This window comes from Mastigoproctus giganteus, chromosome 3 (genome assembly GCF_048544385.1).
Source record: "Mastigoproctus giganteus isolate SK-2022 chromosome 3, ASM4854438v1, whole genome shotgun sequence".
NCBI classification, from domain to species: domain Eukaryota; kingdom Metazoa; phylum Arthropoda; class Arachnida; order Uropygi; family Thelyphonidae; genus Mastigoproctus; species Mastigoproctus giganteus.
The window spans coordinates 230,080,623-230,098,420 of record NC_143577.1 but is presented as its reverse complement, the minus strand read 5'-3'; the positions used below and the strand labels follow the sequence as shown (position 1 = coordinate 230,098,420).

Here is a 17,798-nt window from a genome sequence, read left to right as displayed (position 1 = left end):
CACAGTGCATTTATCGGAATTGTAAGTCACAAAAGCTGTAAAAAATAATGCCTTGTGCTTAATTGTTCTAAGAAATTCTAAATGCCCCAAAAGGTGATCCGAGAATGATACAATGCCTATGGATTTCCAGTTTGTTATCGGATTTCTTTTAATAACGAGACTTGTTTATTATGAAACACACTTAGTAATAGTAGTCAAACTGCTTTTTTTTGTTTAAAACAAACGTCAAATCTTCTTCGAAATATACTTCCGAAAAGTTGTAAGATGTTATAACGACCTTGTAAAGCAAATGGCATCTGGCTATAAATATGAGGACATGGTAGAGACTCCATTACTTTTCCAATCGTCTGCCTGTAAACAGTTTCCTTTCGTATTGAGCAATGAAGTGCTTCGTAAGTATTTTCCTGCCAGTGTGACTTCTGACACTTATTTTAAATTTATTATTTAATATGTTTAAATTAAATTTAAACTTAAATTATATGCATTATTATAATTTATTTTAGAATATTATTTATATGTCAGTACAAAACGCTCTTAGTTCAGAGTAAATTTTGTAATGGAAGATGCATTTCATTTCTGTAGTCATTAAAAAGTACTGAACCCAGAGAGATTCCACTAATAACATTAGTTCCAGAATAGCAGCGCCTATTGATAAACTAAACTATTTATTAGGGTCACCCTGTAATTTTTTCTATCTACCGATATATGATGGATGATGTTCTCCAGACCCTACACTAATTTGGAGCTCCACAGCTAGTTCTGTGATTCGCCGATTTTCTGAGATTAATGCCTCAATTTTTGCAACACTCTCTTCTGTTACAGCAAATGCTATGCGTCCTAGGATTTCTTTATCATGCACAGCAGCACAGAGGTTCTTCTTTATTTGACTTGTTTATACCAATGTGGAAACGACACTATAACCTGGGCAGCCTTCTTCATAAACAGCCATTTCTTCGTAGATTCTATATTCATTGTGTCTGTAAATTGCGTGTGTTCTCTGGTCGATTTGCCTGTTTTGCTGGACGAAAAAAACCCCAGTTTCTGGAGGGTAAACCTTGCTATCTACGCCTGAGACCGATTAACTCAGCCGACGAGTGAAAACAGCCCATTAAAGTTCCTCGCGTCACTAACGGGATTCGAACCTGGGCCTTTTTTACCCGGTGTGAGGAGGGCAGTGACGATACCACTGTGCTAACCGTGCAGACAGCGCCTGTTGATAACGGCTCTCCGTCTTTTCCGCTCAACCTTCTCAATGGAAGATTCATTTCATTTCTGTAGTCATTAAAAAGCCACAGGGTGTATTATGAATCTATCCGTTTACCACGATTCAGGTTTCAATTTTTTTTTGCTGCTAAAATATGGGCCTTTTTTGCTGCTAAAAAGGCCCATAAAATTTCTCCCGTCATCGACAGGACTCGAAGTCTGGTCTTTTCAACCCGGTGTGGGATTGGTGATTCTACCGACTGTGCGATTGGGCGGCCATTAGGGAGCAGTTGTCCATACAGGTCTGCGAAACAGACCTGTGTGGCGAAGAGGCCTGCCATACAGGTCTGTTTCGCAGAGGTTCTGCACAAATTCAGTTTATCAGTTGGCGATAGACGGAAGTCTAGGTGCCACCTTAGACATAATAATAATAATATTTGAATTGTATTTTTTCGAGTTCCTATGTTTTTCACAGACCCTACGCACAGTGCTTAATGGAAAGGGGTGCCTGTATGTATAATTTTACTTAATATGAACCCTTGCAAGTAGCATAGTGAGCTTCAGGGAAGACTTAGGTTCGAATCTCATCATAACGGGAGGAATTTTCACGACGTGGCCAAGTTAGTCGGTCTTAGGTGAGGGTTGCACAGTTTTTCTTGGAGGAAAACTCTCGTTTTTCATCCAGCAAAGCATGCAAACTGACCATAGAATACACACAGTTTACAGATGCAGTACATAAGCCTTATAATCTTAGTTGCTTTGGCAAAAAATAAAGCAAACAATAAAATTAATCAATATAAATGATTTATTTAGATACACAACGACACCTGTGGTAAATTCCTTTACTTTACAATTGCATAACACATGTCAGGATAATGCGACGATTTTGTAGGCTTAATATAAAATGACAGCATCTTCCGCAGTCCAAAGTGAGGGCTCTCGTTATAACACAGTCGCGTTATAACGAGATATTAATTGTCTAAATACGGGCCATTTAACAATGCGGGACAGGAAACCAAATTGAAACGTATGGTCTCTTTGACTTGACATTTTGCTTAGTTTAATCTAATGTAAAGACGGTCCATTTAAATCTATGAAATTGGAACTGTTCGAAGCAATCAGAGACCTCCTCAAATCAATCAAATGTTTCATATTTTTAGATATAGTTTTAATTTGAAGATTTTCTGTTAATTCGCTAAACCCTTGAAAAGTCACTGTTCCAAAAAGGCAACAACGTCTACCAACAGGACCATGTAATGACTTTTAAGCACACAGATACGAAAAAGAAAATTTAGTCCCTGTCCACTAATGCAAAGGGCCCAGTAATGACGTATTCATTCTGTGGCCGCCTAATCCATAAAAAGGTCCTTTTTGTCGTCCCTAACAGTTGGATCTTTGATTCAGTCACTCACAATCCTCCATCTTAACACGGCCCTGTCTACCAATTCTCGTAACTTCTGATTCGCTGTCCTCCGTCTTTATTTAAACAGGATTTATTACTTAATATTAATCCCTTTTGTCAATGCATGATATTGGTTTCATCGGAACTGTGATATTCTGAATGAATTGCTTTTGCTTTATTGATTTATGAAATACGGTACTGGAATGACGCTTTTAAACATTTCTTCACTGTTAACTTCTAAAGCCAGTTATGCTTTTTCCTCCAGTATAAAACTTTCTAACTTTTTTTGCCCACTCGATACGGTGTTTAGCTCTGGGGAATTGGCAATAGTATTTAAATTCGTAGAATAAAACAATAAAGACACAGTTCTACTACAATGACACGCCTTAAACCGAAATCTAAAATAAATTTTGGACTCAAGAGATTATATATAAGTATATTTATAAATATATAAGCCTACACGAAATTTTTAAATTAAAAATTTAAATTCTCATGTAAATGCAGGACAAAGATTACTTAATGCAGAATAATTTATAATGTGACTGTGAATCCTTTTTATAATATGAAGAGCTGTAGCCACGCGCTCCAGCTGCGATAGGGCCCCCAAAATTTACCTATATTGCAGTTTTATCAGTATTAATCTTAAAATGGTGTAATCATACAAGGAAGTAGTCTTATTCTGCACCTTCCAAAAAAAAAGAAGAAAGTAAAAAAAACTCGTATTATTTCCATCATCAAAAAGTGCGTATCCAATTCCTCTTTGAATTTTGCCAAGCTCTCCGCCTCGGCTACCCTTACTGGCAACTTATTTCAACGTTCCACAACACGCTACCCTCTGGAGATCGTGTTCCTCACTAAGATTTTACAGTTGTGCCCTCTTGGTACAATTGTAAAACCTTAGGGAGCAGCTGTAAAAATTATAAAATTTACTTATATATCGTGGCAAAATTTTTTAATATAATGAAATATAAATAAAAGAAAAATTTAAAAACAAAATTAAAATACTTAAAGAATAAATAAAACAATGTGCAGTAAAACTTGTTCGTAAACACTAATATCATATACAGAATTATGGTTATTCTACTGCATGACAAATCCCAAATTACCAAGAGGCACAAAACCGCTTCTAGCCCGTGCCCAGAAAGTCTTAAATGAGCCCTGGTTCGTTCTCTTAAGCACTTTAAACTATATGCATTGCAAGATCTGTTGTACACTCTCTTAGATTCTTTCTCTCTGTGAACTGAAAAGAAATGGATTTTTCATGATTTTCAAACTAAGATCAAATAAATTAAATCGTGTATAAATTTAATACATTTATGTTATATAATACAAGTCTAAATCTTTAGCTATGAATCCTTTAAGTGACTATAGCTGTCGCCATTGAACAGAACTTTGTAAAACACTGATTTGACTTCAATTTGCATTATCATAAAAGTTTTGCAGTAGCTAAAACCACTAATATCACTTATCTCATTAGACAGGTAGGTCTAATCTGTGGTTACGTATTGCCTTATAAGTTTTAGACATTTTCATCATAGTCCGTTTGACGCACCCAGTGTTAACCAACCATCATCAATAATGCAAATCCACCTTTTTTTCAGGCAGGCATTCATATAAGTCATGCGACAACTTATCCTCGTTGTGTGTTAAGACTCCAGAGAATCTGACTCAACCAAATCGAAAAACTGGAACTTTCCATTCTAAATATGAATTTAAGGAAACTATAAGCATCGCTCTGTTACTCAAGCTAGTTGATCCGCCAATGAGTACACTTAATTTTGTTTGTGTAATAAAGAAACCAGTTTAAAGTGACCTACTTCCTTGTTGCCAGTTGGTCAATAAATAAGATGGTTCTTAATTTTTCACGGACATAAGTCTTACCAATCTTATACTGTATTGTATATTAATAACCTTGGCAAAAAATTTTAGAAAATACCAGAGGTTCTACATGCGTAATGAGCCTATCATTTTCACCATGTCCATCCGTCCGTCCGCATGTAATATGTCACATATAATAACCAGACTCCTGATGGATAGATTTTCATTAAATTTTATATTTAGGTCTTTAAAAAAAAATTGACGAACCATCCAAAATTTATTACAATCGGACCAATAGAAATCCGGTAGTTATTATTTCATTGTCTGTCCGTTCGCATGTAATAACTCAATTCCCTGTGAACGGATTTTCATGAAATTTTATATTTCGCTCGTTTGGAAATTTGTTGAGCCTTTCTAAATTTCATTAAAATCGAACCAATAGAAATCTGGCAATTATTATTTATTATTATTATTATTTAATTTTTTTATACATGTTACGTAAGCTATCCATATATGTACTGTATATCGTAGCTGAAGCAATAGATGTTAGGTTTGTTGCCAAGCACTGGGTGGAGGAATGAATGGGCAATGTGGCCGATGTGCAGAAATTTTCTCGGTTCGCACATAAAAGTGGTTGCATTTCCCTCTTTTATTTATTATAAATGATGAATTATTGCTATTTGCTAACACGCCTGAAATAAAATGCACTGCATACATTAATTAACTTGTTTTATTATTATTTTAAAGCTGCCAGGGGGATTACCCAATATTCACGGCCGATTTGCATCTGGTGCAGCCTGAAAAACCAGGGAAAACTCATATAAAAATCGGTACTTCCTCTGCCTGAGATCGGCTTACTATAGCCTCCGTTGAAAAGGACTTTAGAAAGTCCTCCAGTCATTAACGGGATTCGAACCAGACTTCTCCAAATGTGTGTGACAAGTGGTGAAGCCACTATGCTTCCACGAATGACAAGTTATCACCCATTATAAGGAGCGGTCTTCTCAGTACTACAAACATTGAGTGCGAAAATTCGTCCCATTGGACGCAGCGCTATACCAGTGGGTGCCAGCAGAAATCCCGTACCCATAATCGTCCAAACTAAAGGTACCAGCAAAAAAAAAATAATAATAATAAATAAATAAATTATATGTATGTATATATATATACGAGGTCGTATAAATGGAGTGATTGGATTGCAATATAATAAGCAAATAGTAATAATTCATGATTTGTTTATATAGTAAACTGATAACAAAAAAAACGAGCCCATCAAAAAGCACCCACTTCATATCTGCAAACTGAGAACATTTCTTTTCTGTGTTTGCCATATTTCCCATTCGTTCCTCCAATCAGCACACGGCAACAAACATAAAATCCAGCGCTTCGGATAGCCTATGATAGCCTTTGTACATATTTAAAAAAGAAATAGTAATTATTGGGTATCTATTGGGTCCGATTTTGATGAAATTTGGAATGGCTCGACAAATCTTTCTAAAAGATCCGAAAACAAACTATCGTTAAAATCCATCCAATGGAAGTCTAATTTTTAAATGCGGACGGATAGGGTGAAGACAATAGGTGCTATGAGCATAAATGTGATTGCACCTAAAAACTCTCAAAGAATTCATTTCAATGCCATTTTATTTTAACAAATTGTTATTCATCAATATTTTTACATACATAAGTCTTCACAATCTTATACTGTACTGTATATTAATAACCTTGGAGAAAAAAATTTAGATAATACCGGCGTTTCTACATGCGTAAATCATCTATCATTTTCATCTTATCCATCAATCCGTCCGTCCACATGTAATACCTTGCATATAATAACTGAACTCCTAACGGATGGATTTTCATTAAATTTTATATATTGCTCTTTTGGAAAAATTTTTAAGAACCATACCAAATTTTATTATAATTGGATCAATAGAAATCAGGCAGTTCTTTGTCTGTCCGTCTATACGTAAAAATTCGACTTCCTGTGAATGGATTTTCATGAAATTTTATATTTGGCTCGTTTAGAACGAGACAAATATAAAACTTCGTGGTGAAGACAATAGGTACTATGAGTATATACAATATGTGAATGCACCTAAAAACTCTCAAAGGATTCATTTCTATGCTATTTTATTTTTAACAAATTAATATTCATCAATATTTGTTTTAATTAATTGAGAAGACTAAGTGGAATAAGGGCCATTCCCAATAAAATAAATGGAACTCAAAATACAAAAAATTAATTATACATCAATTTATCAATCAATTATTTCTTCAATATTTTCACCATTACTTTCGACATTGATTGACTTACAGCAGTTTGACAACGCTGCTCTATCTCTTCGAGCTTTTTTATTTAAATATCATCTTGTGTATAAAAGGAAGACAAAAATAACTATAATTTGTGTTATGCTGGATGAAAAACCTTTCGTCAGGCTTCTGAAAGCAGATGGAAGATGGTGCTTGCACACTTATGGAGCTAAAATTTTAACGGCTCATCCCAACGAACTGTTGGGGTGGGCCGTTATTCTACTTCGCCCCTGAGCTGTATTCATTAACACTGATCAAATTAGCATTTTTGATAATTTTGTTTTTTTTTTATTGCAGGTTGCTCTTGTTGTACTGTCGGTCTTCAGCTTTAGCTTCGCAGATCGATCCAAGGATGAACGTGGAGGAGTAAAATTAGGCGGTGGAAGAGGTGGTGGAAGGTTTGGTGGAGGAGGTGGATATGGTGGCGGAGCTGGTGGTGGAGGTGGATATGGTGGCGGATTAGATGGCGGAGCTGGTGGTGGAGGTGGAAAACTTGGTGGAGGAGGAATTGGAGGAGGTGGAAAGCGTGATGGTGGAGGAGGTGGATATGGTGGTGGACTTGGTGACGGAGCTGGTGGTGGAGGTGGATTAGGTGGCGGAGCTGGTGGTGGAGGTGGATATGGTGGCGGATTAGGTGGCGGAGCTGGTGGTGGAGGGGGCGATGGAAAGCTTGGTGGTGGTGGTGGTGGTGACAAGCTTATAGGAGGTGGAGGATATGATGATGGATTCGGTGGTGGCCGTGGAGGAGGACTTAGTGGAGGATATGATGGAGGAGTTGGTGGTGGCCGTGGAGGAGGAATTGGTGGAGGCGGAAAAGGAGGAATTGGTGGAGGCGGTGGTGGACGGGGAGGATATGGAGGAGTAGGAGGAGGATATAAGGGTTGAAGAACTAAAGTCATCGCACACATCAGTAAGTATTATCTTTTTATAGAACAATTAACAGAAATATAAAGTAGCAGCGATTTTATATAAAGAAATAAGATGGATAATATATTCTGATAAAATAATAAATAAATGCGTTGATTTATAAAGCTCGAAAGCTAACAAACATTTCTGTTTCTTGCAGTTAATGTTTTAATTAAAGAAAATTAAAAATTAAACCAGGCTTCATACGTGTAGCTTGTATCGTGTTGGAATATATTGTTAATATATTAGAATATACTGTATTATATTTGGAATATATTGTTAACATATTGGAATATATTATTTTTTTGAATATATTATCAACTGGATGTTGCAAGTATCGTATTGCAATTGCTGTTCTGTTTAAGAAAGTAAAAATGTTCTTTCTTATTTTCACCGCCTTCCATTAGCTTAGTAGTGTTTTCACAAGCTAATGAATACATGACTGGGCAGAATAATGTTTTTATTCAGTTTAAAAGAGATTTTTTTTTTCTCAAAGCGTTAATGCATACTGCATATTCTAATTTATGGATTCGAAGGTGCTGAATAGATTTTTGAAAATTAAATATATAAGCTGGCGTTCAAAAATTAACTTACAGCCATTAAATATGTACGAGTGATTAATGAAATTCCATCAGATCTCTTCTGGACGAATTTTATTAAAAGACTCAATTAATAGGGAGTACGATTACCCCTAACAGCCAGACAACTTGGACAAAATGAACTAACCTTGTTTAAATGGCTAATGAAAAAGTTCTATGGTAATAAATCCTACTCTCCTGTCTCTTCGGGCCCTCTCCTCGGTGGTGGACATCGTGGTATAGTAGCTTGGCCACTGCCCAAACCCTACAAATGAATTGTCGTATCATGTTATGGACCTTGAAACTATGTAATAATATAGTATAATATATAATAATAATAATATAATATAGTGTAATTTGACATATTTACATATGTCAAATTAAACTAAGATATTAATTTCGTGTAAAAATTTATGCACAACGTTTAAAAAATAAACAAAACCCATGCTTTTAATTTAAATTTTAGATACCAGCATAATTTGAAATTTGATGTCGCAGGAAAATTGAAATAAATGCATGCTACATCATGTCTTCTCCAACATAAGCAGTAATTCTTGACATTGTTATCTTCTTTCATCTCTTTATAGTTTTTTTAGACCACCTTATTATTATTATTGTTGTTGCTCCTATATTATTTCTCCTTGATTGGGAGATTCCACCCAGTGACGGGTATTTAGTACCAAGTGCACAGGGTGGTTTTTATGCCTGGTGTTACTGTTGGTCGAGGAACTCTCTGACTGTCCTACAGGTGTTCAGGATTGCGACTTTCTGGAGTTCCTTGTATGTGTTCTCTGAGAGACCTATTGCTGTTACGTAGGGTCTTTGGCTCCATTACTGGTGGTTGACATGACACGATGATTGGGAAGATTATGATTTGTTGCATATGCCACATTTCTTTGATCTCCTGTCACAGGTCCATGTTTTTCCTGATTTTTTCCTCGTGGGTTTTCTGGAGGTTGCCAGTATTAGGCACCGCAATATCAATCAGAAAGGTAGCCTTTTCCTCCTTGACGACAAGGGTTATTTATTTATTTTTTTTATTTATTATTAATAACAAGATACACAACAGGTAACCATTAACAGTGTATGTGAGATCAGAACAATGAAACAATAACAATAATAAGAGATCCAACAGGAAGATAAACATTAATATAGATTCAAACATTAAAATCATATGTACAAAAGAGGATTACATTAAGTTAAGTTACCGATAAAACATTTTACCGATAATATTCGGTAAAATTTTACCGATAATATTTTATCGGTAAAATTCGTACTTGTACGAATTTTACCGATAAAATTCGTACTTGTACTAATAATTAATCAGTTAGAGAATAGAAAAATAATAAAACACATAATAATAATAATAAACTACAATAATTATATGAGAGCTAGTCACTTTTCAGTTTAATAGAAGAGGCAAACTTGTGGATGGAGTTCATCAGTGATTAGGAGTTGTCAAAGAAGTCAATGAGAAAGTCATTTGCTGATTTTCTGATTCCGTTCAGTGGACTGAACTTCATAAAGTCCGTGGTGACAGAGTCAAGGCGAAACGGTGTAAGGTTCCTGACTTGCCTACAAGGAGCATTGAAGTTGATTTTGCTAAGGATATCAGATGCTTCATAAGTTCCAGTGATTACTTTGGTTAGAAGGGTAATGTTAGCAGTAACTCTTCTAGTGCTCAAAGGCCTCAGATGAAAGTAATCACACAGCGATTCATAATACACTGAGTGATAGAATAGAGGTAACGGACAAAATTTTTTTGGACTGATTCAATTTTGTTAGTTAAAGTCTTTGTGTGAGGATTCCAGATGGGTGAACTGAATTCAAAGATTGGCAGAACAATAGTTTTATAAAGGATAACCGCATATCTGTAGTTTTTTTAACTTGTAAGTGTTCCATTTGATGAATCCCAGTGTTTTGAATGCTTTGCTGGTGATTTTAAGGACATGAGCATCGAATTTAGCACTGCTGGAGAAGAGAGTCCCCAAGTCGTTAACTTTGTCGCACCTTTCGATGATCACAGAGTTAATACTGTACTCCGTATTTATTAGTTGTGGAGATCTACCGGATGAGAAAGAGATTACTTTGCACTTCGAGAGGTTATCAGGCTAGCCATTCAGAAATAGCCACAGAGAGAATTTATTGAGATCACATTGAAGCTGTTCAGAATCGGCAATCTCCTTCACTGCTGAGTAGATCTTAACATCATCTGCATCGAGAGCAACTTGAACATTGCAGATGTAGATGAAAGAATGAAGATCATTTACGAAAATAATGAAAAGAAGAGGACCTGAGGGCACCCCCTTAGGTCCTCTTCTTTTCATTGTTTTTGTAACAGTCTGAATTCACTTGATTGATAATAACGCTCAAGGAACGATGCGCAATATAGCTGCATAGCCATGAGAGCAAAGGGTCACGGATACCATATAGCTTAAGTTTTTTCCAGAAGTTGTTCGTTATTATGCCCGGGATTGTGAGGGATTGGCTTTTCCGTTATTATGGCGCGGTCCCAGTACAGTTTGCGGATTGGGGTCGCTAGTACGACATGAGATTCGTACTTGTAATATGGTGCGCTTTCATTGATCAACTGGTATTTCCTCGCTAGCTTCTAATGCATTTGCATGGCTACCTTATTGTGTGTACTAGAGTATTCTGTCACCTGCATCCTGCATCATTGAATTCTGCGGTGATGTGCTCGATCGTTTCTGAGGCTAGGTAGTATGGTCAACATGTGTTGTCTGACACCCCAGGCTCCTTAGCGATGTATTTTCTATAGTTCCTGGTGTTCATTACCTAGTCTTGGATGGCGGGCATGAATTCTTCAGTCTCGGGAAAGAGCGTCCCATTCGTGAGACGTTCAAATGGCAACTGGTATTTTTTCCATTCATATAGAAAAATACCAAGTAACCTCTAACACTTCTACGAAGCCCTCGTGGACAGTACAGTTGGTAGAATCGCCGTCGTTCCTACACCGGCTGGAAGAAGCTTCGCTTGTTCCCTCTGGGCTGAAGGAGACTCTTCCCTTAGGTTGAGTGGGGTATACCGCTTGTCTATCTTTCTTATGGCCTGGTAAAGTGCTGCTGCTGTATTTTTCTGGAAGTAATCCTTCGGGTTAGCTATCACTGTCGTCTGTTGCTCAATGTGGTCTGTCAGGCCCTTTCGTTACTCTTTCCAAACTATTGTCTGTCTCTCCACGGCTGACTTTGTGTGGTGTTGGAGGCTCTTGGTCAGCATTGTGCTTGTCTTTCTCGTAATATCCTCCAGCTCGGTGTTAGTCCAATCTGTGATCCCGAGGGAGTATATTAGTACTGGGACTGCATAGGTGTTTATGGCATTTATTCTGTTCCCTTCGTTCAACTTTACTTTGAGCAGGCTTCTGAGTCTCTGATGATATTTTTCTGTCAGGCAGGCCTTGATCTCCTTGTATTCTAACTGCTGAGCCTGCATCATCCCCAGATATTTGTAGGCCTCTCCCCTGCCATGGCTTTAATATCTTTACCAGTCTGCAACTTGTAGTTTCGGCCGACTAATTTCCCTAGATGCAATCCGTGGGCCTTGCATTTGTCTAGATTATTATTATTATTTATTTATTTATTTTTGAGAATTTCATAACACTGCATCCTTGACATTTCTTACAATGCCATTAGTTTTTTCATTTCTTAAAAACCAAAGCTTTTTGAATGCTTCTTTCCGTTGTACGAGTATTTCTGCTTGCTTATTGGTTTACGTTCAAGAAATAATGATTCTTTTACAGAAAGAAGTACACGGAAATAAATTAACTCCCCAAATGCAAATATTTGTCATTGGAAAACAAGTCAGTGAAAACCAGCAATATACAGTATTTATTGCTAGCTTGGACGCTTAAAAGATGGTTTTAATGGACCGATGTTTCATTTCTGAGTGGCGACAAAAAAAAAAAAAAAAGAAAAAAGAAAGAAGGAAAGAAAAATCGAATTTAATTTCCCTTCCTCTTAATTTTAAAATTCCTTTTAACGTTTTTAAATTTTTAAAGAAAATTTACCAATAGAAATATGCTGCCCAATTAAATAGAACTATTATAAACTACAGTATATCTATTAAAGGGCATAATCGAATGGTTAATAATCGATTATATGCAAATTAGGTGATTACGAAATCGACAAGAAGAAAAGTGAAAAAATGAAAAGAATGGGACAGTGGAAGGATTCAATCCGATGTTATTAAAACTAAACATTTTTTTGATTATTGGCTATAAATCGACTATGCCTATGAATAAATATATCTGAAATTATTCAGATTTATTTAAGCTTCTAATTTGTGTATTTCATGTATTAAGTATTAATACAATATTTATTAGTATTAATACATTATTATTCATGAATATATTTGTATTAAGAGATTCTTAAATTTCTTATTTTGTAAAATAAGCTGTCAGTACCTCGTACGGACGAATAATCCGAGTTTCCGGGAGAAAAAAACCATGCTATCCACGCGTGAGACTGACTAACTCAGCTACTTTGTGAAAGAGGCCCACAAAACTTCCTCAAGTCATCGACGGGACTCGAACTCAGGTCTTTTCCAGCCGGTATGCGGAGGACGGCAATTCTACCAACTGTGCTACCCAAGAGGGCTTCGTAGAAGTGTTAGAGGTCGCTTGGCATTGGTATTTTTCCATATGAATCAGGGTACGTAGTGAGGAGACATAGTGAATGACCCTGGGCCTCCACTTTCTGTTTGTATTCTCTTTTTTTCGGTGACTTTCGATTGTTCAGATTGCGTGTTTCCATAGGGACAGTGTCATGAATAGTTACGATTCAAGGGTAGCCAGCAAAAAGCCTATTTAACCCATGATACAGCGAGAATACTATAAAGTAAGACAAAATGCAACTAAACTATACATTTGCATTAAAAAAATAATTGAATAAAATCCGATATAACGTTCAGCGCGAGTTTAACTCCAAGCAATACAACTCTTGCAGCTCTGAAAGAGACAAAGAGAACGTTTATGAGAAACTTTTCAGCCCGTCATTAGCAACATAATTAGCAAGCGCTTCTCAGTCCAATGGTCCTTACATGAACCAGGCTAATATTTCTATATCTGTATAAAACAATTTTTATAAAGCAGCGTTCATTTGTAGAGCTGCACCAGCTGTTTGAAACATTTTTAGGAATTTTTGAAACCTCACTAGCTAACTTAAGTATTTTTAAAGAATTTTGGATTTAAAGAAGGCTTTCTTAGAGGTTTTCAAGTCTTAGTCTTTCTAGTTTAAATTATGGACCATCGTCTCCCCTTGAATTTTACATTTCTCATAATAATAAAATGTCTTAAGTTTCTAGTTACCACTCTGGTGTTATAAGCATGGGTGTTCAAAGTGCTGGTGATCCTGTACCAAATTTTATGGAGTAACGCGTTATTCTCCCAAACTTTGCAAAAAAATAGGCAGGGCTAATCTGATTGATAGAAACCCATACAGAGGTCTTAATTTTATGACGATACTAAATTTTCATAATTGGTATTGTCATAAAATATTTTCCCACCCGTGGCCAAGTTCGTCGACCTTGAGCGCGAATCTCACGGCTTTGTCCCTGGTAACTTGGGTTTTCTTCTACCAGAGAATTCGCAAAACATGACACCTTAAATTTTCAAATTCATCAATACCTTACAAAATTGGTATTCCCTGTTGGTAACACTGGCACCATCAGTATGCAAAAAAAGAAAATTTATTAGTGACCATAATTCTCCAAAAGTGTATTCTTTATGGCTTTGAACATGCCTGTCACTATTGGTTGAATTATTTATAGAAACAACCTTTTCGTTTCACTAATTTTTTCCCTTGCATGTATTTTTTATCGACTTTTCTATCAGCAGAACAATCTATTCTGGGTGATAAACCTGGATTTACATTGTCGATAAGTAGGTATGATATTTATGTCGATACGATATTTCAGTTCAAATCTTGATTGACATATTAGTCTCTCAAGTAATTGAAACAGTATTAAATTGTTTCTACACGTGTATCGATACACGAGTTCGATACACGTGTAGAAACAATTTAATATACGAGTTCCGACTTATCGCATCATGCTCTCTAATTCATCTAGATAGGAAATATTAAAACCCACGAAAATTTAAAAACAGCTTTCAGAGAAGATGTTATGTATCGTCCAAAGACTTTTCAGTAGTTCGTAAAGTTTAAGGAGAGCCGCTTGTCCCTGAAAGATGATCCTCGCTTTGGCTACTCTTAAACTTCAAAAACCAGTGAGTCAATTGCTTATGTTCCTGGTCTGATCAGGAGCGGTCCATGCTTAACCGCCCGCAAAGTTGCTAATGAAATTGTTATTCCTTATGGGATGTGTCAATCAATTCGAACACGAGATTTCGGAAAGCAACGTGTTTCAACCAAGCATCCTTACTGATGAACGGAAAGAGCGGCGAATTCTCGCATGTCGTCTTCTTCGACGTGCTGCTGCTGATTCACATTTTGTTTCTTCCATCATTACTAGTGATGAATCGTGGGTGTATGGCTATGATCCGTAAACAAAGGACTCAATGGAGGACTTCGGCTTTTTGGCTCAAGAAACAAACACAATCTCGAACAAATGTGAAAAACATGCTTATCGTATTCATTGACAATTTAAATGGTAAGCTTGAAGAACTTATGATCCGAGAAATTGTGTTATATAGTTTAAATGATCCCAGATCTAATTCGCTGAACATGCTATTAATAATGTGCACTATGTTATTATAATAACATAGTGCACATGTTATTAATATAAGAATTTGGTAAAATGTGGATCTCAGATTTAGAAAAATTATCCTATAACTACTTTAAAATATTCAAGATTTTTTGATATATATTTAATGACTCTGAGATCCACATTAATGAAAATTTGTTGAAATTGTTCATGGAAAATTTATTTACAAGAAATTTTGCTATTCCTAGCAAAATAAAATTCAAAATTCTATTCAAATAAAATTTTGATGACAACGTTATATTGTATTCTTTATGAATTTTTTTGATTTTTTGAAATATTGGAATGGCATACAAATATCACTTTAGTGTACAGTCCCATTAAGTTTTATCTAGCTCCATGATTCAGTTTGAGTGACATATTGACCAACGTATCGTACAATACCTTTATTTAAATCTAGTAATATACACTGAGTGACTACTTTATTAGGCGCATTAATCCTTTTCATGAAATGGAATGCTCCTTCAGTAACATCATCACGTATTCGTACCATGGGATATAAAGCAGATTGACAAATACTTAGAGATGCTGTAGATGTGTATTTCAGTTCGAGAATTGGCTAGGCAAGAGGTTTAAGTGACTTTCGACTTAACATAGTAGGTATGAGTATCAGGATAATTGCAACCCTGCTGACGGTTTCGCGTAATGTTGTCTGGAATGTATCGAGATTAGTCCAATGACCAAAGAACATCCGGCTAACGGCGATGGTGTGATCACAAATAGCTCGTTGAAGTGAGAAGCCAAACGAAGGCTGACCAGATTTGTGCAGGGTAACAGAAAGGCTACAATTACTCAAATAACAATCCAGTACAACAGTGATAGCCAAAGAGGATTTCATAATGCACAACTCGTCGTACCTTGTCACAGATGGGATACTTCGGTCGACGACTGAATCTGGTTCTACACCTATCACCGAGAAACAAAAAGATATGGTTGCAGTAGGCTCACCAACACTGACAGTGGAAGATTCCGATGCGTTGCCCGGTTTGACGAATCCCAGTTCCTGTTTCATACTGATGGGGAAAATGGCGAAAACAGATGAATTCATGGACAAATCCTGCCTGATGTCAACGATGCAGGTTGTTGGTGGTGGTGGTATAATGGTGTATGCAGTGTTTTCGTAGTGACCATTGGATCCCTCGATAACAGTGGAACAAATGTGGATGCCACAGGTTACCCGTGGCATCCACATTTCCACATGTGGCATCCACATGTTTTCGACCAGACGCATCCCTTAATGGTTGCAGTGCATCCATCTGTGAATGGGTTCTTCTACCGGGATAATGTGTTATGTTACAAAACCAGAATTGTACAGAAGTGTTTCCAGAAACATCAGAATGAATTCAGCACATGACAGTATCCCCTCTCCAATCACCAAATCTCAATCTAATTGGGCATGTCTGTGATGATGTGGAACGAACTTTTTGGAATAGAGATCTGTAACCATCCGATTTACAACTGTGGGAAGCAACTGAATCGAAATGGACCATCAACCATGTCGCATATTGTCGACATCTCATTGAGTCCATGTCACGACGAATTCAGGCTGTTCTGAAGGCTAAAAGGCACATACTTGCTATTAGGTATATCTAATAAAGTGGCCACTCAGCGTATAGATATGAATAAATTTTGTAATTTTAGTAACTGGAAAATTATGGTTATGCTGAAATATTTTATGTTACTTAAATTGTTGAATAAATTAAATATTTACGAAACACGTTTGTATTATTTTTACATAAATTAATGCCATCTGAGCTTTATTGTAATAAAGCTCAAACTGCATTCATTTGAACATTAAAGAAAAAGAAAATTTACTAATATTAGTATTCTTTCTTTTTTATGTAAATTAGGCTAATATATAATTTTATATGTGCAATCTGTATATATATATATATATCTTTATAAGGATATCTCATTGACTTGCTGTAACCTAACCCCCCCCCCCCCCATTTTTTTTCTTTTATAGCTTTTCATGGCGCCTATCAGAACCTCACATTTTACGAAGAAAGTGAACCGCCGTTTTCACTATAAAATTGTTATGTTTTTGTTATTATTTTTATGCTTGAAAAATAAATAATATTTGTATAACTTTGTATCTGGTTTGACTTTATTATTGTCTCTTATGAATGTATTTTTTTAGCATTTATTTTGTATAAAAAGATTCAGACTGATCCTTCTCAAAGGTGGGTTGGAAAGTGACTTCGTCCATATTGTAACACATTTAATCCAGATTGTTTATATATTTTTAACATATATACTTAATTGAATCCTGTGCTTTTCCAGGAGCATAAATTGGTTGAGGGTTGGGAAGCTATATGAAAATTACGGACGCAGCAACCAGGCGAAAGGAACAGAAATGAAGATTATAGTTATCACTATGAAAGCTCTTAAAGCTATAACGCTGTTTTAGTAACATGGACTGGTTGAGGGTTGCGAAGCCAGAAGAAACTCGTTTACAGTCATCTACACAATCTCCAGGGAAGCTTACCCGCTTACTCTTAACCCATCCACGGTACTAGCCTACTACTAACTTCCTTCAATAAAAACTATAGCGCGGGTTGCAAAAGGAACGTCAGAAAACGCGTATTACTCAGTCGGCATCCATTAACGATCTCTACTTTTGGTCTCTAGAACAACCTCCCCTCCCCATGTGTATTTCCTAAAAAATGCAACTTATGGAAGTGAAAGTAAAGTGCAAACAAGGTTCTCTTGTATCCCAGTCTTCTAAAGGATCTCCTAAAAAAACAGTATAATGTGTATTAAAACACAAAGGTCGATAGTACTCTACATCAAAAATAAAAAAATATCAAGAACAGTATCGCGATCACTGAATTCACCATTTA

General features: G+C 36.2%; 1 protein-coding gene across 1 annotated transcript; it reads left to right on the top strand.

The window, feature by feature from the left end:
• Positions 1–299: 299 nt before the first annotated feature.
• On the top strand, positions 300–17,048 carry LOC150088827 (uncharacterized). The gene is made up of 3 exons (XM_090370927.1): positions 300–392; positions 7,034–7,646; positions 16,922–17,048. Exons 1-2 carry the CDS (start codon positions 381–383, stop codon positions 7,619–7,621), a joined length of 600 nt encoding a protein of 199 aa, XP_090227053.1. The 5' UTR covers positions 300–380; the 3' UTR covers positions 7,622–7,646; positions 16,922–17,048.
• The last annotated feature ends 750 nt before the right edge of the window (positions 17,049–17,798 follow it).